Genomic DNA, 23,686 nt, shown 5'->3' with positions numbered 1-23,686 from the left:
GAGATTGATTGACTAGGGTTTGAGGTATTGACCCAAAAATTTCCTCCGCTCCCTCCTTTCCCTTTCTCTTCTCAGGTTTGTCACCGCTTCAGCCTCACTCGCACTTGGTATTTCCATTCCTCCTTTGCTTTCAAGCCATTGCATAGATCATTTTCGGCTTTACTTTGGGACCATTTGCTTAGGTTAACCATCTCATTGCTTTTGTTCTTATATTCTTTTTCCATTCTGATTTTTGCAATCGTTTTACTAGAATTTGGCTCGTCAGTAAGAAGATTGCTGCTATAATCCCTATGTGTTTCAAGTTGCCTGTTGTTTGTTCATCGTTTGTTCTTGATAGGGATATCTTTGATTATGCTAATTTGGCGTCATTGCCTTTTATGCCTTTGATAAAATTTGGGAGGATTCATCTTCTCATGTCTATTGTGGTTTCATATCGTTAAATGTGATTTTCTCCTTTCTTTTTCTTAACCTTTAAAAGACTAACCTGAACATTGTTTTTGGTGAAGAATATTACAGATTTTTGTGAACCAATTTTCTTTATTCTTGCATTCTATTTGCAGTGAGGCAAAATAAGTTCTCCCCTGAATTACTCTGATTTTGGAACTATTTGCGTAGGGTAAATATTTCTTACTTCCCTTTTCATTTTGATATTTGCAATCCTTTTTCTTTATTTTTTTAGGACTTTTTCCTTACCATTTTATCTCATCTGGCCCTTTGGATTTGGGTCAACCAAAACAGAGGCACCATAATAGAATGCATTACATTTTTTTATTAGTTCTTTAGCTTCTTATGCGCTTATTTTTTTCCTTGCCTGCTGATTTTTTCATGGTGTCATGTCTATTGTGGTTTGGTAATGCTAAATGCCATTTTGTCCTTCCTTTTTGGTAAAATAGCCAACCTGAACAATACTTCTATGTATTAGGTGAGAAAGTGAAGAATATTATAGATTTTTTAAATCCCTTTTTCTTTATCTTTTTTTTTTCATTACCTTAGCTAATATAAATTGGCCCCTTGGTTTTCAATCAACCAAAATAAAAGCACCATAATGGAAATATATAACTTTTTGTTTTCCTTGGTTCTTTAGCTTCTTATGCTTTTTTTTTTTTTGCCCTACCTACTGATTTTTTAAAATTATTTTTTACTTTTTTTTTAACCTTTTTACCTTGGCTAATAATAATTGAAGCCTTGATTATACTGTTTTTCTACCATTGTTTTGGGTCAAACAAGATGAAGTATCTTGTTTCTGCTAATAATATACAATTTCCTTACTTAGTGGTTTGGATTCTCATGTACTTGATTTTGTGCTTTTTTTTCTGCTGACTTTGCCTTTTAGTATTTTGCATTTTGCTTGTAGGAGAAAGTGATTTCTTGTATGTGAAGTAATTTTTACAGTTTGTGCTTTCCAAATTGACAGAACTTGTGGATGTACTAAATATGCTTTTAAAAGCTTTACTAAAGTGTAATTCTTCAATTAACTTTAGAATGTTTTAGTCTTAAGGTTCACTGAGGATTGGTGTATATTGGGACTAAGAAGACACTAACCTTTAAAATAAATTTTTTTATAATTCTGGGAGGTGAATATTATTTGTGGACTTTATGCCATATTATTGGTTAAATTGTGTAACTGGGGAATCAATGTTTCTAAACCATCCCATTGAAGGAAGTGTAAGGCAAAGAAAGGGAAAAATTGGATTAAATAGCACCGAGTATTTATGCTAGTACAGATCTAAGCTTCATTTTCATTTTCCCATAGCATTTTCCCTTTATGATGTTAGAAGTTGTGAGAGCATACTCCTTATGTACAAGTAGTTGAAAGATTAGTACTCATTTCAAAGCTGATTGCTATTTGCGCATCTTTTGTTTATAGGACTATATAAGAGATTGCATAGAATGATTTTCTCTCAACTAGAGAGTTCATTTATCTTCCATCAATCGTGGTAAATTTTCTAGAACTACTAGAATATCCACTGCCCTTTTTTTCCTTATAACTATTTGACTTTTGTAACATTAGTTCACTAGAAATGAAACTTTTACCGCAAAAGGTAGTTTTGGATGTAGAAAGTTGTAGACCTGAATGCAAGATGGAAGAAATTGAATATTTTGAGCCAACAGAGGTGCAGCAGCAAGACTTCATGCTCAGGTCAATATGCTTCTTTAAATGAAAAATTGTGGAAAATGGTTTTGCATTTGCTGTGTTGTTCAAACTTTTAATAGTTTAATATTGTTCAAACCGTTAATAGCTCATTATTAAGTGTATTTCAAGAGTATTTGGATAATTTTGTTTGCTGCATGTTTATAAGAACTAAGGTCATGTTTTTCATTCATCATTGGTCATAGTGTTCCTCTAATCAATTAGTCAGTTATATGGATATTTGCACCTGTCATTGCCCTTGTTTGTCTTCTGCAAAGTCCTTTTTTGTTAAGAAATTAGTAAACATATGCTTTTGTTTAAAAATGTCATTTGGTTCTATTTGATTTATTTTCTTGAACTGCAGTAGATACTTACCATAATTTAGTTTGAGATAATGATCCGAAATTAAGACAAAACAATTTTTTCATCTAGGAAGATTCATGTAAGAAAAGGTCCATGCAGAATTCCAGATGACGACATTTGGTTGTTCATTGGCTAAGCACCGCAAATCTGCCACATTATTCTACATTTGGGTTAGTTTTGGAATTCCATTCATGGTGGTTGATCAAATGCAATTTTTAATATTTTGTCAATGCTTTCATTTAAAAAGAAAATGGAATATGACTTTTCCAGGATTCAGTGGAGATGAGATTAAGATGTACAAAAAGCCAGTAAAACATTTTGATTGCTCTTTTTGTGCTAGCAGCCTATAACTTATTTTGCCTTTGGAGTTTAACATGAAATATATACACTTCGGTCAAATTTTGGTTTATGATATAGCTTAAGAGCTTTTCTGATGCTAATCATCTTATGGTTTTGCAATTTATAACTTATTTTACCTTTGAAGTTTAATATAAAATTTATACACTTTGGTCAAGTTTTGATTTATGATATAGCTTGGAGAGCTTTTCTGATGCTGATCATCTTATGGTTTTGTAGCTTACAAGTGATATTCATAGAGCACAACTTGCAATGGTATGTATTGCTTCATTTTCTATTGTGATTGCAGGCACTTTTCCATGTGTATACATGAATTCACACCGAGAAACAACATTAACTCATGTTTTTTGACAATTCCATCTCCTTTGGCAGATTAAGAAATCAGTTTTGGCAGGTGAGACATTGAATTCTAGGGACTCAACTGGACAAGTGGATGGATATCCTAAGAGTCATTTAGCTAAAGGTCCTACAAGTACCACGACAAAAGGACGTGAACCTACATGAGCAACCCTTGAATTGCTAGTTCCATGGGTTGGAGTAAGTGTTGTCGCTTTTCTTAAGTTTCCTGAGTGAGTCAAACTGTTTCACCACCATGAACCTAACCTTCTAACTAAAAAAGAATCAAGTTTATTTATGCTTCGTGGTGTGATTATTTGGGGATTACATTTTCATTTCTTCTTTATATGATGTGATGCAGCCACATAAAAGTTAGGCATCAACATTAGAATCGTGATTAATTGCCTAAATTGCAACTGTTGGGTATCTTGTCTTCTTATTTTTGCTATCAATAGGTCGATGTATATATTTCTTTCATAATTTAGTCTATATATGACTACATTGTTATCCTTTGTGTTATTTTTTCTATCTACGAAGTTGTTCATCATTTGATCTTGCCTGACTTCGCTATAAGCAAAACTGTGTCATAAGGAGCTCTAATTGACCATATAAAGTAAATTTAGCTAAACAGGGTCTAATTAACTCAATTTTAATATAGCATTACTCACAAATTATGGAATGTCACTATTAGAAAAAGCTATTTTTGTGACTTGTTAATGATAGTCATAAAAGGTTCAGAGAGTCACAAAAACTTTTTGTGACTACATTGTGACATGTATATGAAAGTCACGGATTTAATAGTCACAAATTTTTTATGACTTGAATATGAAAGTCACATTATCAATTGTGACTTGTAAAAATACTTTTTATGACTTGCATTTTGAATGTAATAAAAAGTCAAAAAAACTAGAATTTATTTGTGACATGCAAGTAATAGTCATAAAAGATCTTGTGTCATGTTTTGTTGGTCACAAGTTCTATCGGGACCCACTAATTTACCATTAAAAGTGAGACCCAAAAACCTTGTGACTAGTAAAACTGCAAGTCACAAAAGCATCTTCTTTTGTTTTTTTTTCTCCTTTTCAACAGGTTTTCATATTTTTTTTAAAAGCCCAAAACTATAAAGAAATCCATCCATAAGCCTTACGTGAAAAAGACAAAATTTATTTGCAGCAAAATAAATGGTTGAGTATTAATGCCAACCCAACATGGCACTGCATAAATGGCTGGTCTACCATAACAAAACAAACTATACATATCATAACAAAGCAAACACTCAAAAGTCAGCACCTTGCACTCACTAGAATCTGCAGACAATCATAGTCTATGGTCCTTGGACAAGCAAGAGATCGAAAAAGCATCCAACTTTGCTGCTAGAGATTTGGCTGATGTCTCAGTTAAGGCATCTCAAATTGAGTGCAGCTAGTTATTTGCCTAATCCTGAGAAAGTAGAAGATAACATGCAGCAATCAGAACATCAAGTTGCAACAGGGTGGTATTCAACAGCAAAGTCATGAAGAAGGGAAGAGAAAAGCCAAAAGTACTTACCAAATCTATCACAAGTTTAATCCTCCTTGATTAGTAGACTCAGCTGGACCCTTCAAGATATTAGTTTATATTAGACACGTGGATGAAATGAAATACAAACATGACAACTTTCTGAAACTTCGTTACCTATCGACTAGGAAAAGCACCAAAAATCCAATCTAGAAGCATGGGTAAGGCATTGACATCCAAATGCGACATTAAGAAACCAATGGTCTTCTGCATATACTCAAATTGTGCACTAAACTCTACTCTTATCTCTTCTCTAGATTCATGTGAGGTCATTCCTCTAACTTGCTGTAATACTTCCTCTCGTACCTCCTCAACAATCTGATTTTTTATTTCTTGGATAATCGCCTTCCTATCATTCATTAGTACATGCCTTTGGGCCACAGAGGTATACTTCCCCACGCGTCTAACATGACCTCGTGCGTCCAGTCACCTATGCTCAACCCACACATTGTTCTTGAATGTCTCAGTTTGCTCTTCCTCGGGCACTTGAGACAAGCTGTCTTTAAGTTGTGTCTACATGCAATTGATTAAAACATGAAATCCATAAGAATAAACAATGTCATTGCTAACAAAAAAAAAATAAGAAAATGATGACAAAAGAATAGGTAATCTTACAATTAGATTACGTGTATCTTCATCCTTGGTAGGCTCACGTGTAACACAAAAAAGGTTCACAAGAGATGTATCCATACCAATGTTTTGAAAACCGGACCGAACCGGCCGGTTCGACCGGTTGAACCGCGAACCGGCCATGGCACCGGTCCGGTTCAATGACATTGTTGACTTTGCTAGAAAACCGGTCAAAGACCGGTTGAACCGTGAAAACCGCCGAACCGGATTGAACCGGCGGTTTTCCGGTTTTCAGCTTTCCCTCTTTTTTTTTTTTTTTTTTTTTTTTTTTTTAAGTTTTGCAAAATGCAGCAATCAAGATTCGAACCCAAGACCTTTGTAATAAAAGACCAATGTATTAACCGTTGCACCATCACATCTTATTAGTTTTTTTTGATAACTTATTTATATAAAGCAAACACTCATATTTCTTTTTTCCATTTTTCTTACAAAATCTCATCCCCTCATGGCTCTTTCTTTTTAATTTTCAACTCTCTCTCTCTCTCTCTCTCTCTCTATCCTCTTTTCTTTTGTCACTCCCTTTTTAATCAAACCTCTTTATTTTTAATTTATTGATGTTTTCTTCCATCTTTTAATTTTGTTTTTGTCCATTAAATTGAAAAAAGTTAAAAAAGAATTTTTTTAACTCAAATTATTTAATGCCACAACCACTCACTTTTATCTTATTTTTTGTTTCTTATCAAGTTTACATTTCTATTTTCGATTTTCTTGATTTCCTTTGAATTCCAAATTTTCTTTTTTAAATTGTAATCTCTAAATCCCAAAACGTAAATTAAATTTAAATTCATAATATCTAAATTCTCAGAGACATGAATTTTGTATAATTTCAAAATATTGTGATATTTTGGGGTTGGATTTAGATATAATTGAAATTGAGATGAAATTTATTTGTTTTAACTTATAATTTAAAAAATTTATTTTTAAAAATCCAAGTTATTAAAAAATAGTAAACTTTTCATCATATAAAATATTAAATTAGTCCATTACATGTCTTATTTTGTACATATATATATTTATATAAATTATTTTAAAAAAAATTCATTGAACCGAGGTTGAACCGGTCCGACCGGTTGAACCTCGACCCCTTCACTTCACCGGTTCAATTAACGGTCCGATTTTTAAAACATTGATCCATACCTTCGGCTTCCATCTAGGCCATTAGCATGAGTTAGAACATCATTTGGAAAATGCATAGAGAACATGAAGACTAAACAGCTAACAAGGTACCTTTCTCTTTATATTCTTGAAGCTAGTCCTTCCTGTCCTATGAGGAAAATACAATTTTGTCCTACTATCTTTGTTTCTCCTTGCAATTGCCTACATGATCATCCAATTAAATTAAAGAGTAACCACATTCTGCTCCAAATTATTTCATTTTAACATGTTTGCAATCATGTACACATAAATTACTTGTTAACAATAGTTGCTTGCATAGACCATAAAAAATTGTCACTTTGTTATCATACTACTAATCATGTACACATTAGCTGTTTACTCTAAAAGGTGAGTCAAAAGCTGAACATTAAAATAACTTGAATTTCCTCCTTTCTCCAATATGAAATCAAGATTCTCCATTGTTGAGGTTCAATCCTTTCATCAGGTAATTGTGCTATTCTCTCAATATCGTCTTTGTTTGCTAGATACATTTGCTTCACTCGGTATTTCCAATTCTTCCACTTAATGCCAATATTACTCAGAATCAATTCTCTAGCCTCATTTGGCAAATCAGTATTGACCTATATAAATATGTTAACACATATATGTATATAAAGACTTGAAAATTCACACTTTTTTAAAGCAAAAATTAAACTAACTTGCACCTCCCTCCAAAGATCATCTAGAATATTAATAGGCACCTCTGTCCAAGACGGGTAAGCCAAAGGTACCCTATAGCCATTTCGGGTCAAGATTCCAAGGTTACTATATAATGACCCTTTATCAGGTCCTACAATCTCTCCATCCTCAGTTAAATACACAATATGCTTCTCTTTTGTGTTCCACTTGTTGGACTGTTTAGTTGGACCCCTTATATCTTTATTCTCATTCATCTTATTCATTGAAGTTGTACTTGCACTTGTGCTAGCTCCTATTTAGTATTTTCAGATTGAACCGTTCACATAGAAGTGAAAAATTTGTGTCAGTTATTTTATATCACACATACTCTAGAAACACAAAAAAAGATGTTGAACCTGATTTAAAACTTGTTTTCATACTTGAATTATTAATGTCATATCTTGATGAGCTCTGGGAAAATGATTGTAATTGGCTATGCAAAAGTCCAACTTGAGGTGTAAGCATTTTGGACTGAGACTGAGACCTAATCACATGATGTTGAATAGGTTGAGACATAGAAGCATTGAAGAAAGGTGCACTTCTCTGATTATAGGCAATGACCTATAAAATAATATTTTTTCCAATGCTTCAAACGACAAGACTTAGTGTTCTCTGCACAACGAGGACATGCCTTCTCACCCCATGTACTCCAACCCGATAACATTGAATAAGCTGAAAAATCACTTATTGTCCATAAAAGAGCAGCTCTTAACAAGAAAATTTTTCCAGTAGATGCATCATAGGTTTGTATACCAACATCAAACAATTATTTTAATTCCTCGATCAACGGCTGCAAATAAACATCGATCTTGTTTCCAGGTCCTTTGGGACCCTCAATAAGCATAGATAATAGGAAAAAAAGGTTGCTTCATGCATAACCAAGGGGGCAAATTATAGATTATAAGCATCACGGGCCATGTGCTATATCTCAAATTCATTCTACCATATGGATTGAAGCCATCAGCATCTAGCCCAAGTCTAACATTCTTAGGATCAGCAGCAAAAGATGGATTTTGTTTATCAAATTTTTTCCAAACTTGAGAATCAGCCGGATGTCTAAAGACCCCATCATCCCTGCGTCCGTCTACGTGCCATTTCATCAATGAAGCAGTCTTTGAAGACATGAAAAGTTTTGAAGTCTTGGTTTTAATGGAAAGTATTTCATTCGTTTTGCAACTATCTCTTTACTACCTTCCTTATATCTAGAGGTTTCGCATATGTCACTTCTATCTTTCATTTCATCTTCTCCCTTAAACAACATACAATTGTTAGGGCATGCATCATATGTCTTACAAGTGAAACCCTATTCTTTAGTTATCTTATTAGCCTCCTGATATGAATCTGGTAAGTTAGCCGGCTTTGGAAGAGCTCTCTTGAGCAACCTAAGAAGTGTTATAAATGACTTGTTGGTCCAATTAGATTCAACCTTCAATTTCATCAAGTGTGTGACGAAAGAGAGTTTTGTAAATTCTTCACAGCCTGGATACAATTCTTTTTCAGCATCTTCTAATAATTCAAGAAACTTTGTCGTATCATTGTTAGGTCCGACATCGTCTCCTAAGGTTTGACTTAAAAATTCTCTATCAATATGCATGCCCATTCCCTCCTCAAGCATCCCAACCATATCGTCTTCCGAGTCAAAATGAGACATAGATTCATGGTTTTGATTTTCATGTAGAGATGCATACATTTCCTCATGATATACCCAAATTTTATAAGTCTTGTGAAATCCCCAAAGACAACAATGGAACTTCACATCACTTATGCCTTTGAAGTATCTATTTTTACTGTAGATACCAAATTTTTCTCAAATTTTATGTTTTCTTGAATTTTTTTTATTTGATAAGTCATTTATTTTCCTGCATTTTTAAGTATATTTTGGCTCATTTGTATAGATTTATCTTAAAAAAAAAAGAGAAGAAAAGAAAAGTCAAATCAAAAAATCAAAAATCAAATCAAAATCAAAATCAAATTATTACAAAACTTACACATTTTCATCATTTTCCCTACCAAAAAACACTTAACCCATTCCTACACTCAACTTTCTTGATCTTTCTTGTCATTTGGTAAAAATAATCATTTTGACCAAACGAACACTCAAACTCCACTTTTGGCTCAAAAAATACATCTCTCGGCTCTCTCCCCCACACAGCAGACAGGACAAGAAAAAACGGAAACAGACAGAAGAAAGAAAAAAGCACTCCCCAACTCTCTCCCTCTCTCAGACTGGGCAGAAGAAAGAAAACAGAACAAAAAAAGAAAGAAAGCTCTCTCACTCTCTCGGCCATATCCCTCTCTTTGCTCACTTCACACAACACACCCACACACTATTCAGACACAAGGAGGCAGCAGCCAGTTGGACAAAGAGCTTGGAACTTCCTCAAAATTTTAGTCAAGGGACCACAACCTCATTGAGGTATTTTTTTTCCAGCTTTTCCTTTTTTAATTAATTAGATTAAATGCATGTTTGGCTACCTATTTGTCTCTTCCTTTCACTGATTTTTGTTGCTATTGTGGTGTTGTTGAAGTTTTTTGGGACAAGCCTGTATAAAATTAAGAAAAAAGAAACGATGCTGGGAATGAATGCCAAATGCTTGATAAAATGCCGAAATGGAAAAATGGATTTAAAAGCTGAATATTGTGCATGTTGTTGTCAAAACGGATGACCGTTAGCTAGCACCAGGCCTGGAAATGTTTGCTTATCTGAATTTTTTGGAGTTTTGAGCTTTAAAGGCATTGAAATATTTTCTTCATTTTTGGGGCTGTTTTGACTTAATGCATCATTTTGTTGTCGTTTACTTGTCAAACTAAGATTATAGTTGTAATGTAGAAGTTATAAGGAGGGTTTTGGCATAATTTTTATAATTTTTGGTGGAGGTTTAAAGGTTTTAAGAAAATAAAAACTGGACTGATTTCTTGGCTTTTTGGCCACTTTAGGGTCAATTTTTGTTAAAACTAAATCCGGAAATGAAATCTACGCCAAAAATGGAGTGGAGAGATGTATTTTGAGAAATTTTGGCTATCGGAGAGGTTGCCGGCGATCGGTGGTGGCGCCGTCGGAGGCCGCCATGGCCGCCAGCTGAAGCTGAAGGGAAGGAAACGGCTGGAAGTGGAGAAAGAGGAAAGAAAGAAAAGAGAAGAAGAAAAAGAAAAGAAAGGAAAGAAAAGAAAAAGGAATGTGGTTTGGGCTAATTTTATTTTATTTTTAGTGGGCTTGTTTCTTATTTGCGGTTGGGCTAGAAGGTCAGACCCATGCTTTATTTTGGTTGGGTTTGAGTGATAAAAAACGGGCTGACCTGTGTGTTTGGTCTTGGATTTTCGGCTGGGCTTGGGTAATGTTCGGCCCAAAGAAATAAATGATGGCCCGATGGCCTTTTTGTTGCCCAAATCAGAAACCAAAATTTGCACTTTTACCCCTGATCTTTGGAGTAGTTTTATTGCGGCCCAAAACATTTCAAATTGCTTTCAATTAGGTCCTTAATTTAATTGTTCTTTGGTCCCTGAACTTTATCTTTCCTTCAATTTTGACCCTTGAACTTTGGAAAAATATAATTTTTGTCCCCAAAAGTTTTTTCATTTTTGCAATTCAGTCCCTGGTGAATTTTGACTCTCTTTATTATGATTGCCTTTTTCCTTTAATAGCTAATTATGTTACTTTTGAGTATGTTTAACTTGTAATTTTTAGATGTTCTTAAATTTCTCTACATTTGACATGTTAAGGTGAATTTAGTACTTTTATTATTATTATTATTATTATTATTATTATTATTATTATTATTATTATTATTATTATTATTTTTCAATTAAATTAGTGCCATGATTCTTTTGTTCATTTTGAGTATAAATAGGGCAATTTGACTCCATTTAGTCACCACTTCAAAAGGGAGGTACCCCTATTATTATTTAAATGTCAATTACGTGCTCTTATGTGCTTCTACGTGTTCCTATGTGTTTATATATTTTTATATGCTTTGTTTATTTAATTTAAATATTCATTTGAATTTTTTTAATTAATTTTTATAATGATTTGAGGGGCATTTAAATACCTCAAAAAATGTAATAGATAAGATAATTAGATTTGTTTTATTTTATTTCCCCTTTTAGATTGTAGTTAGGCGCTCCCCGATGTAATAGGTAGGTTGTATGGCTTATGAGTTACGTGCTACATGCTCTTATGTGTTTATTTGTTTTAATTTATGCCTACTTGTCTTATTATGTATTAAAAATGCATGACGTCACCACACTAGTCCAATGCTAGCTGTGGCTTTTCCCCCTCCGCTTACTTGCTAGTCCAACGCTAGTAAGGATTTTTAGAAATGGGCTAGTCCAACGCTAGACCCTTAGATTGTTCATGCGTTAGATTCATCTTTGTGTGATATTCATTACATTTTCACGCATATTTTCATTTTTAGGATATTTTCCCATTTACATGATATTTCCTATTATATTATCCCCTATCCTCTATATGTGTTAATCATGTCATTTAGAATTGCATTTCATTTAGGACATTGTATAATAAGTTAGCTCATTTGCTTGTACATATTAGGAGAATTATTTTTCAAACATGGGAAATGGGTGATTATAACTTTTTAGTTAAATATCCCATTAATCTCTGTATAAGAAAATTATTGTCACGAGTTTTTGCCTCCCGTACCCTTTATGTTGCATTCCCTTTTTCTTTGATCACTTATATCTATGTATATAATTTAATTTCTTTTCTTTTCTTTTAATTTCATCATTCGCATACTCGTGACACATTCAAGGAATTATTTTGATATTCGCAATCAATGCGATTGGTTCAATTAAACCCTTGAATGAACATTTTGTCCCTTGCGATATTTTTATAAATTTATATTTGCATCTATGTAGGAAACATCCAAACATGATAAAATTAAGGGTTAGATTAGGAAAATTTTGACTAAACCTCGCAGCTAGTTTAGACTAGGTTGAAAAGGTGCATTAGGTTTGAATTGATCGAACTTTTGTCTTCCCTTTCTTTCAACCGTAACTCCCGAACCCATTTTTTCTTGTTTTTCAAAGACCTGGAGTTGTCAAAAAGAGTTTTGTTTTATTTTATTTTTATTTTTGTCAAAAAATATTTTCTTTGGGGTGACTTGGTACACCCAAACTCAATACCAAGTGGTGACTCCTATTTTTTTCTTAAAAACCCTTTTAGACTAAATTTCGGACCCAAATTGTCACATTTTTTAAAGTCCCATTTTAGGTCCTTTTCACTTATTTTTAAATGAAAATCATATCTTTTATAACTACCTTTTATTCTTATTTTTCCATTGCGAAAAATGGGGCGCGACATTTACACTTAATGCATGGACAACATATAGTTGAGTTATAATCTGTCAAGTTTTTTTGTAGCAAATTCCAAAAATTTCTCAAATCCAGCGACATACTCTTTTGAGCGAATATCTCTTATGTCGATCCAACTTTTATCCATAGAAACTGCCAAAACTATTATAAACAAATTAATTGAAAGAGAATGAATTTAGCATTCTTGATGGAAAGACAGAAAACCAACGAAGTTATGAAGCAAGCTCACAAAATTAAGTAAAACTCCTCGTATTAATAAAACATTGACAAATATCAGCTACAAATATGTTAGATGTTGATAAATAATCTCTACATTTCATAAAGGCTTTGGCACTTAAGAGAAACATTACAACAGCAATTTCACTTAATTGAAACATTCAATTCTAAGCTAAGTGACAAAAAATAAATGCCCAGTAGTTAGTTAGGAATACTTAAAAACATACACATTTAGAGCTGCATAATACATGCTTACAAGGCATAGATATAGTATAAGTTATGCTTTCGAAACAAGGCAACATTACATTTTGCCTTTCACATCACTACTCTTAAACATGTCAAGAACTGATCCATGGGGCAGGCCATCATGTTGTTTGTTTAAAGTTTAATACTGTACTGGCAAACATCTTTTGACGATTTGAAAGAAATGTTCTGTACAAGAAATAGCTTGTAGCCAAAACAAGGTGTTCCACAGAAGTATTCTTTTTTGACAATTTGCTACTGCTTCCTTTAAATCATAAAGTCAAACAATTGTTTATCAAGCAACTTCAACATTACTATCATGGATTAAAATAGTAGTATAGTAAAGAATGGGCCAAGCTAAATTAAAGAATGAGGATTTTGCCAATGTACAAGCAGGAATATGCTAAGCCCGAGATATGCTAAATTTCCAGTATATCCAATAGTTATTTTTCAGAGCTCCATTTATTTGATGAATAGTCAAAGTCTGATCCTCAAGGCTTTGCTAAAATTAAGCCTGACCAAAGTGATAGAGTTTAAGGTAACCTGAAAATATAGCTACTTAGTTTTATGGAAAAGAAAAAAATTACCTGAAACGCTTGCTAAAACTTCACCTCCAAATCTAGAGTACGCAAATAGTGGTGTAAGCATTTTATAATATGAGATGCAGTATGGTTCAAGCAGAGCTCATGTGGCAAAAAAATTATAGTAAGTGCTAAAGATTGAATTAGAATTTCAACAATTCCAATGACAGAGTAGACAAGCTGTACACTAGGCATAACTCAAAACCCTGGAAGAAATCTCTTTAAGAAGCTCTTGCATGGGGAAACTTGCATCTAAGATCACCTTGAAAAGTAGAGATCTAGTTCTGTACTTAATTCACAAAAACTATGATTCTAAATCTTTGATACTTACTAATGGAAGCTAGAATATGAATGTAAACATCAGCAGTATGGAAGCATAGCAGGCCAGAGAAAGTGCAGAAAAAATCTTACGGTCATAGGCCTCTTAAGCAAACCAGCACTAAATCTTCAACGCAAATCCTCACAATGCTCCTGTAACCAACATCGCATATATGAAATACAAAGAAAGTTAAGAATATCTTTGATAGTTTTGGAGTCAATTCTATCAAATGAAGGTTATTACTACTGGTAATAACAAATTCCTATTTTACAAATTTACAATGTGATCAAAAGTAAAGAAAAACAATTGAAAATTCCAGGAAAAAATAGCAAAACAAACAAAAAAAAAGATTAATAAAAAATGAGCTTAAAAACCTGAAGAATCTCGTTCCGTATCCAGATTCAGGAAAATTTTCAGCTCAACTCCCAAGCGTCCACTGCAATGGTTTCAGCTCAACTCAAAGTGAAATCGGTCAAAGGAAAGTTGAAAAACTCTCAGAGTTGATACAGAGGAAAATTGGAAAAGGTTAAGAGGAAAAAAGAGAAAAATTGAAAGACGGAATGGTCATGCTTTATCTCTGTTGTGCTGGATACTTACCGTGCTTTTTTTCTGAATGGAAGGAGAGGGAGATGTGGAGATTGATACGGCAATTGAAAGAAGGAATGGCAAAATGCAAACAAGAAATTGAAAGAGGGGAAAAGAAAGGCAGAATATTTTCTATTTTATTTGGTAAGGGGAAAATTTGGTAAGTGAAACTTTAATGCTTTATTTTTGTCGTTGGATTTTTTTTTTGACTTAGCAAAGAAATAAGATAATGTTGGGTTTTTTATGACCTGAATGGGTATTAGTCACAAAAACTTGCTAAACTATGTAGTTTTGTTCCTCCTTATGTGACATGCTTAGTGGTGTCATAAAAGATTTTGTATTTATGACCCTCATAATATTACAAGTCACAAAAGGCCATCTTTACTTGTAGTGTGTGAGGTGCAATTGATCATTTTATCTTGACTGATAATTGCTTATTGTTTGTTAATTGGCAGACTCTTTCAAAGTATGCCGACCCAAGACTATAGGAAAGTAAGATTCCAATTATTGATGATGCAATTAGGCACAAGTTATATAGCCTTGGAATGGGTAGAAGAAAATTTGACTAGAACTTGAATAGATTTGCCACTGATCACAAACGTTGAAGTGGTGAAACACTTCTTCTAATTCCAGAATCCAAGATTTCTTTGGGCATTATCATCTTTAGCCAAAAAGGAATTGAAAGAATGGAATACATGGCACTTCAATTTCAATATTTAAATTGTCTTTCAAGACTTTGGTCATTGTGCTACTCATAGTTTCAATTCATGAGCTTTTTTTTGGAACTTTAATTAAACTTGTCCTTCAAGATATTTATTCTTTTCTCTTGTAAACTTTAATTAGTAGATTGTTCACTAAGTGTTAGTAGTAATCTCTTGACAGACTTCTTCAAAGTATGCCGTCCCAAAACTATAGGAAAGCAAGATTCCAACTATTGATGATGCGATTAGGTACAAGACATATAGCCTTGGAATAGCTAGAAGAAAATTTGACCAAAAGTTGAAGAGATTTGTTATTGATCACAAACGTTGAAGTGGTGAAACACTTCTTCTAATTCCATAATCCAAGATTTCTTTGGGCATTATCATCTTTAGCCAAAAAAGGAATTGAAAGAATGGATACATGGCGCTTCAATTTCAATATTTAAATTGTCTTTCAAGACATTGGTCATTGCGCTACTCGTAGTTTCAATTCATGAGCTTTTTTTTTGGAACTTAATTAAACATGTCCTTCAAGATATTTGTTCTTTTCTCGTGTAAACTTTAATTAGTAGATTGTTCGCTAAGTGCTAGCAGTAATCTCTTGATTCTTCTAGTCTTGCGTTACATTTTTTTACTCCAGTTTCTTATGTTTCAAATAATAGTAATGTCTTTAGATATATAGGTATTTCACAGCTATTTATGCTAAATTGGGCATACACATTTTGCGCAGTTTATACCTCCTAGTACAAGATGAATTGCTGGAGGATGACATCATCAATGATCGTGAACAAGAGATGAAGGTCGAGGGAGAAGGTAGGGTGCCACCAATGCCAAAAATTTAACCCCTAACTGCCTCCCAAGAAGAGGTCAATGAATGGTATGAAATGAGGGATGAACTGGCAAATGGAAAGTGGAATGTGTATCGAAGTGCGAGACGAAGGCAGTAGGATGAAATTTGTGACCGTTGTGTTTTAATTTTAGTGTGATGCAAATAAGGTTAATGTATTCAATACAGTTGTATTTTAAATCAACTACTTTGCTTGTTTCCGTCATGTATGGGTATGCTTAATTGGTCCAGGTTTGGTGTGCCAGTGTGTGACCAATTCTTTGTATTGAATGTACTTAAGTCGTGAGAAATGAATTCTTTTTTTTTTAATAACACTTTAGGCCGTGGGAAATTATATGCACTTAGCGTAGTTGTTGGCTGCCTGAGATTGAAATTTTATTACAAGGTGATGTGACAAATTATGGTGGTGAACTAAAATAAATTAATAGTTGCAAGTATAGAATATACAATCCAAACGGGAATCCTACATAGTATTCTCACAAAATTGAGTATCTAAACGAGATTGCGTTATTTTAAAACGATCAATAGATTTGACCAAATAACAAATAATTATTCATTAGAATACTACTATTCCAAACATAGTCCATGCTACCTGACTCAACATCATATTATCCTTAAAGAACATCAAGTCAGACCAATGATATCATTTGAAAACTAATTGTGGGTTTGTAAAAATCTCACAGTAGAAGAACAAATGAACCATTGGAGTGCATGACAACTAGCATATGATATAATTGAAGAAAATGAAACTCGTTCACAATGGCCTCCAATTGCACTAGAAGATGATTTTCAGAAAATAATTCGTGGATGAAAATTTCTTGATATAATATTCTTACAAAGAATTCAATTAGAAGATTTGGTAAATTTTCAAACAAAAAAATCGATCAAGAAATTCAAGATCCATACATAGATGAAGACTACAATAAAGAGGAAGAAGGATTAGCAGACATCATTAAAAACGATGAGATGTATAATCTAGAAAACATGCTTGATTAGTAAAAAAAAAAAATCAATCATTCAATCAGAATCAGTTGATAGTTACCAAACTGACCGAAACCACAATAAACTATAAAGCCACAATAATGCTTAATAATGCCTGAGAGGACATCATGGACCCACAGCAATTATTAGACAAACCAACGAATAACATGGAAGTAATGACTGACTTAGCCAGTAACCATGTTAGGAAACCTTATGAGGAAAAGAAAGAAACAATAATTCTAGTAAGCAACAGGAAAATTCTAGCAACTATATAAAGGGGAGCTAGAAAGTGAAAAAGGACATAAGCCCTGAGAGAGAATTAAAAGTAGAGGTGACAAAATGGGCGGAACGGATTGGATCTGTTTGGATTTGAAATGGAACCGAGTTATATAAATTTAGGTCCAACCTTACCCATATGTGTTTTAGAACTAATTTGGATGGAATCATTTTGGGAAGGGTTTAAATTGAACCCGCCCAATACTCAAATCTATTTCCTGTATTTTTTTTCCTTTAATTCTTTTATATTTTTTTATATAATTTTAATATTTTTTATTTCTTAAATTTTGTTTGATCTTATTGTGAATTCATATTTTTCTGAATTCTTTTATTTATTTTCTATGTATATATATTTTTTAATCTTTGATTTCCAATATTGCTAAATTTTAGTTGAGAAAAAATAGTCCTACAAGAACTTAAAAGGACTTGTATTTATGATTATAAAAAAAATGTCATTGTATGGACTTGTATTTAATGCTACTGAATCTTGTGGAAAAGCATGACTAGTGAAATTAGTTGTAATCCAACAATAAGATGCAAGAATGAAAGTTTAGTTACATTAAAACTTTTCACATATGTTCCAGAGGCACATAAACCACATAAACCTGAATGCTTTATGCTACTAGAGCCTATGGAAAAAGCATGGTTAGTAAAGTTAGTTGTAGTCCACCAATAGATGCAAGAATGAAAGTTTAGTTGCATTAAGGGAAAATCGTTCAAAACATCCCTCACATTTTGCAAAATGACTTTTTTTATCCCGCACTTTTAAAAGTATAATTTTACGTCTTTTACAAATTTACATTGATCAAATTTCATCCCTACTTAGGTTTTTTATTAGTTTTTATCGAAATTTATCACGTGCCTTGCACGTAATCATCTTTAAGGGTAAAATTGTCAAATCAAATTTTACATAATTCGATTCATAGTCCCTCACATTTCACAAAATAAATTTTTTCGGCCCTATCATTTTACAAAATGAATAGTTTCATCTCTCATATTTTACAAAATGAATTTTTTCATCTCTCATATTTTTTAAAATAGATTTTTCATCCCTCATTGATCATGTGCACGAATAATTTTTTTTTCATTAAACCTATGTATATATCTATTTGATTTCACTTGAATAGTACGAATAGCATGTAATATATTTCTATTTGATTTCACCTAAATAGACTAATCGTAGTTATACACATGGTATTCAATAGATATATGTAGGAGTTTAAAACTAATAATTTTATTTTAAACTCATATATATATCTATATGATTTCATCATATGAACCTATTCAATATTTGTGACTTTCTCTTTTGATAATAATTTATTTATTGAATTGTATAATAAGACCATCTAATTAATGAGTCCTAATTCGAATTCTATAATCCTGCTAATAAATTACAATTTAAATCTAAAATTTCTACTCGTCATTTTTAAGATTAATAGTAGAATATTTGCCTTATGATTGTCTTCAATTTGAAAGTGCCAATCACTTATTTCCTTTTGTCATACTTTTCATTTGTTTATTTTTTCTATCCAAATATAATTTGATATAAATATTCGATAACGTTTATGATTAAATGTCTGATTTGTTTTCAATTTTTGAGTAAAAGAAAATGAATATGGGTGAAAAACTAACACTTTATTTAAATCCATGTATATATCTATTTGATTTTACCTGAACAGTACAAATAGCACGAAATATATCTCTATTTGATTTCGTTTGAAATCAAATAGATATATACATGGATTTTAAAAAAATTTATTCGTACACATGATCAATGAGGGATGAAAAAATTCATTTTAAAAAATGTGAAGGATGAAAAAATTCATTTTGTAAATTGTGAGAGAAGAAAAATTCATTTTGTGAAATGTAAGGAACTCTGAATCGAATTATGTAAAATTTGATTTGACAATTTTGCTCTTAAAAAATGATCACGTGCAGGATACATGGTGGATTCCGGTCAAAAACTAATCGGAGACTTAGGTAGGAACCAAATTTAACCAATATGAATTTAGAAGAGACGTAAAATTACACTTTTAAAAGTGAGGGACGAAAAAAAATCATTTTGCAAAATGTGAGGGATGTTTTGAACTATTTTCCCTAAAACCTTTCACATATGTTCCAAAGGCACATAAACCTGAATGTTTTAACTTGAACAAGTAAAAATTAACACAATTTTCTATATTTTATTTCACTTAATGGCCAATAATTTTTTAGAATCATTATGCCCAAGTAATTAGATGGTCTAATTTAAAAGTTAATTTATAATTATTATCTTAATCTCTTTCCCTTGCAATATAGAAGAGAAAGGAGAATAATACTTGAGAATAAAAGAATCTCTAACCACATGACTCTTCTTTATTAGACAAAGAGATCCTTTATCCCCGTATCTATTTTTGATTTATGCTGAGGGATTTTCTAACATGATAGATAGGGGAATCAGAGAGAGAGAGGAATCGCAGGAATTAGCATAAGTAGAAATGGTCCTGTTATGTCTCACCTATTTTTTGTAAATGATGCCTCCCTTTTATGTTGTAAAGCCAGTCTTAAAAATGTTGGAGTAATCAAAGAAATTCTGAGCCAATATGAAGTAACCTCTAGTCAAAAAGTCAACTTTGAAAAATCTGCTGTATTCTGCAGTAGAAACATCCCAACAGAAACAGGGATTGAAGTGTGTAGAAAACTAGGAATTATGAAGGAGGCTACCAGTGGCAAATATCTTGGGTTGCCAATGGTCATTGGCAAAACCAAGAACCAAGTTTTTGGCTATGTCAAGAGCAGCATCAACAGCAAACTCCAGTGTTGGAAAAATAGACTTTTGGGTTTAGCTGGCAAGGAGATTTTAATTAAAATCTGTCTTGATAGCCCTACCTAATTATATCATGTCTTGTTTCAAGTTACCAAAAGGATTATGCAAGCAGATCTGCAAGAAAATTGTATCATTCTGGTGGAGTGGAAATGACCAGGAGAGGAGAATGCATTGGGTAAGATGGAACAAACTGACGGATACAAAAGAAGAAGGAGGAATGGGATTCAGAGAGTTGGAACATTTCAATACAACTCTTCTAGTCAAATAGTTGTAGAGACTTATAAGCCATCCTAACCTAACAGTCAGCAGAGTGGTGAAAGCAAAATATATTAGGGGAATGACAGATTGGAAAAGAGAACACCCAAAACAACATCTTGGGTTTGGAAAAGTATAGCAAGTTGAAGACATCTGACATGAAAAGGGATGTGGTGAAGAGTTGGAGATATAAGGAGAATTGAGAAATGGAGTGATAAATGGGTTACAGGAGTAGAAGGGAATATCTCAGGGAAAAATAATACCCGTATACAGTGGGTAAGTGAGCTGCTAGAAGAAGGAAGGTGAAATAGAAGGTTGCTATCAGAATTCTTCAGCCCACACAAAACTGATAAAATAACAAGTATCCCCCTTAGCATATACCAGATGAAGGACAATGGGTGTGAAAATTTTCAAAATCTAGGGTATATACTGTCAAATCAAGACATGCACTAGCAAAGCAATTAAACCACAATACCGTGTTAGAAAATTGGCTTAATTTCTTTTAGTCAAGATTCCTATTTGATATGAGAAGTAACTAGTTTTCTAATTGGATTTAGTTACTTGAAATAGTAGTCAAGGAAACTCCTATTTGGTTTAGAATTTAGATGTTATTTCCTATTTTGTATAAGTCTAGGAATTAGTATTGGATTCCAATTGTTATTTGATTTTTTGGCCAAGTAATATTCTCTATAAATAGATAGATTGGCATACTACAAAGATACACAAGAAAGGAGTGAGAGAGTTCTTAGTGGGTGAGAGGGTGATACAAGAGTTGAGACTTAGGAATCAAGTTGTAATCTTGTGATGTTTTTCTTTCATAATAAGAACAAGTTTTTTTCTCCGTGGACGTAGGGTTGGTGATTAAACCAAACCACGTTAATTCTTGTGCGTTGCTCATCGTTCATGCTAGATATTATTTTCTATTAAATTGTTGGTCTTTTCTTTTTTAAATAGTTGGTCTGATACCCTAACAAGTGGTATCAGAGTTTCATTGGAATTTTGGTTAATTATTTGAAATTGAGTGAGTGGTAGTATACCATGGGGTTTGAAACTATACATTTTTCAATTCAACTATTTAATGGAACTACAAGTTTCACTCTTTGGCAAAGAAGAGTGAAGGATGTTCTAGTTCAACAAGATTTGGCAAAAGTGTTGAATGGAAAGAACAAGAAACTAAAGAGCATGAAAGATGATGAGTTTGAGGAGTTGGACGCAAGGTGTGCGAGCACGATTCGGTTCTATGTGGTAGATAACATCATAAATAATGTGATAGATAAGGAAGATTCTGCAGCCGATCTCTGAAAAAAATTGAAAAAGCTTTATTTGGCTAAAAGCTTATCCAATAAGTTGCATCTAAAGCGGCAACTTTATGCACTAAAGATGGAGAAGGGTGGCAGTCTCATGGATCACATGAATACTTTCAACGAAATTTTGGACCAACTCCAAAAGGTTGGCGTGGATATTGAGGAAGAAGATAAGACCCTTTTACTTTTTACCTCAGTCTCTGATTCTTACGAAAGTGTCGTGACAACCCTGTTGTATGGGAAGGACACTTTAGAGTTCAAGAATGTACAGTCTTCTTTGTTGGATCATGAAAAACAAAGAAAAACAAACTAGGATGTGACACAAGAAGCTGCGTTAATTGCTCAAGGTGAGAATAAAAGAGGAAAACAATTTGGCGGTGAATCTAAGGCAGGTGATTCAAAGGTCAAGAGAAAGGGTGGAGTCCAGTATTTTGGTTGTCATGAATTTGGCTATATCAAAAGATATTGCGCTTATCAAAAGAAAAATGATGAAAACAACTATGATGGTATTGCTGGATATGTATCGGGTGGAAATATTCTCACAATGTCCAAAGGTAATAATACTTCTTCTCATGATGGTTGGATTTTAGATTTTGGGTGTGTTTCACATGTTTGTCCAGGTTATACTATTTTGATACTCTTCAAAGAAAGAAGGCAGGTTTTGTTTCCTTGGGTGATGGATCTACTTGTCAAGTCAAAAGTGTTGGAATGGTGAAAATCAAAATATTAAATGGAGAGATTCGTTCTTTGGGTGGTGTGGCTTATGTCCTAAAATTACGAAGAAATCTAATTTTTTTGAGCCAGTTAGACTCCGAGAGTTACCATATTTTCGCTGCAGATGAAGTCTTGAAAATCACACATGGCGAAATGGTCTTGTTGATTGGAAAGAAGTATGGTAATTTGTACCATTTGAATACCTCAATGGATTGGGAGCGGAAGGGGATCCAGGAATGCTCTCAAATTACAAATAGTGGTGAGAGGAAAAGTCCTGCTATGGGAGAGGGTGAATTGAGACCCCTCTTGCAAGTCAGCTAGATATTGGACTCGGTTAACTACACACGTTCATTTGCCGATTGAATCAATTGAAACAAAACCATCTTGATTCGGGTGTGTAGCTAGACACCAAGGTATTTGGTGGAAACAGGCAAATGGAGTTTTTTGGATGGTTTGCTGTGTTTGCTAAAAGAAATATTCCCCAAAGTGGAGATTTGTTAAGAAATTGGCTTAACTTCTTTTAGTCAAGATCCCTATTTGATGTGGGAAATAACTAATTTTCTAATTGGATTTAGTTACTTGAAATAGTAGTCAAGAAAACTCCTATTTAGTTTAGAATTTAGATGTTGTATCCTATTCTGCATAAGTTTAGGAATTAGTATTAGGTTCCAATTGTTATTTGATTTTTTGGTCAAGTAATATTCTCTATAAATAGGTAGATTGGCATACTACAAAGTTACACAAGAAAGGAGTGAGAGAGTTCTTAATGGATGAGAGGGTTATATAAGAGTTGGGATTTGGAAATCAAGTTATAATCTTGTGGTATTTTTTTCTCATAGTAAGAACAAATTTTTCTCTCCGTGGTCGAACCACGTTAATTCTTGTGCGTTACTCATCGTTCGTGCTAGATATTATTTTCTATTAAATTGTTGGTCTTTTCTTTTTCAAATAGTTGGTCTGATACTCTAACATACTGATATGAGAAGGGTGAATGCAGGACAGACAAGCTGGGATGGCACTAAAGGAAAGGTTTGGAAGTCACTATAGGGGTTAAATATAAACTATAAACTAAAACACTTCATGTGGAGATACTTATCACATAGTCTGCCAATTAATGAAAAAATACATAGCAGATCTAGAAAGGGAGAAATATGGTATAAGTGCTGTGAGGAAGAGCCAGGAACAGTGGAACATATATTCTTCAGTTGTAACAGTGCACAAATAATCTGGAAGCTAGCTCCTGTTAAATGATGGTCCGATAGACCTACACGTAAATTTCTGGAGATGGTGGGAAGGAATATTGCAAGCAAGAGAAAGGCTGAATAG

At 33.1% G+C, this 23,686-nt stretch overlaps 1 protein-coding gene and 1 long non-coding RNA gene across 2 annotated transcripts; both read left to right on the top strand.

The window, feature by feature from the left end:
- The first annotated feature begins 1,993 nt into the window (after nucleotides 1-1,993).
- LOC140013133 (transcription initiation factor TFIID subunit 12-like) lies at nucleotides 1,994-3,485 on the top strand. Its single transcript, XM_072062252.1, has 4 exons — nucleotides 1,994-2,140; nucleotides 2,564-2,664; nucleotides 3,071-3,106; nucleotides 3,224-3,485. The coding sequence occupies exons 2-4, from the start codon at nucleotides 2,602-2,604 to the stop codon at nucleotides 3,353-3,355; spliced, it is 231 nt and encodes a 76-aa protein (XP_071918353.1). The 5' UTR covers nucleotides 1,994-2,140; nucleotides 2,564-2,601; the 3' UTR covers nucleotides 3,356-3,485.
- A 5,785-nt stretch (nucleotides 3,486-9,270) lies between these two features.
- Nucleotides 9,271-11,419, top strand: LOC140012595 (uncharacterized). The gene is made up of 2 exons (XR_011819773.1): nucleotides 9,271-9,623; nucleotides 10,145-11,419. It is a non-coding gene; the product is annotated as an uncharacterized lncRNA (long non-coding RNA).
- The last annotated feature ends 12,267 nt before the right edge of the window (nucleotides 11,420-23,686 follow it).

The sequence above is a fragment of the Coffea arabica genome, chromosome 8e (assembly GCF_036785885.1).
Source record: "Coffea arabica cultivar ET-39 chromosome 8e, Coffea Arabica ET-39 HiFi, whole genome shotgun sequence".
NCBI classification, from domain to species: Eukaryota; Viridiplantae; Streptophyta; class Magnoliopsida; order Gentianales; family Rubiaceae; genus Coffea; species Coffea arabica.
Note: the sequence above shows the minus strand (reverse complement) of the source record. Positions and strands in the feature narration are given on the sequence as shown.

Bases quoted from the DNA above. Each gene is read 5' to 3' on its own strand.
- LOC140013133 (XM_072062252.1), top strand. From the start codon at position 2,602: ATGACGACATTTGGTTGTTCATTGGCTAAGCACCGCAAATCTGCCACA. The intron at 2,665-3,070 runs GTTAGTTTTGGA...ATGGTTTTGTAG, and splicing joins CCACATTATTCTACATTTGG to CTTACAAGTGATATTCATAG. The intron at 3,107-3,223 runs GTATGTATTGCT...CTCCTTTGGCAG, and splicing joins ATAGAGCACAACTTGCAATG to ATTAAGAAATCAGTTTTGGC.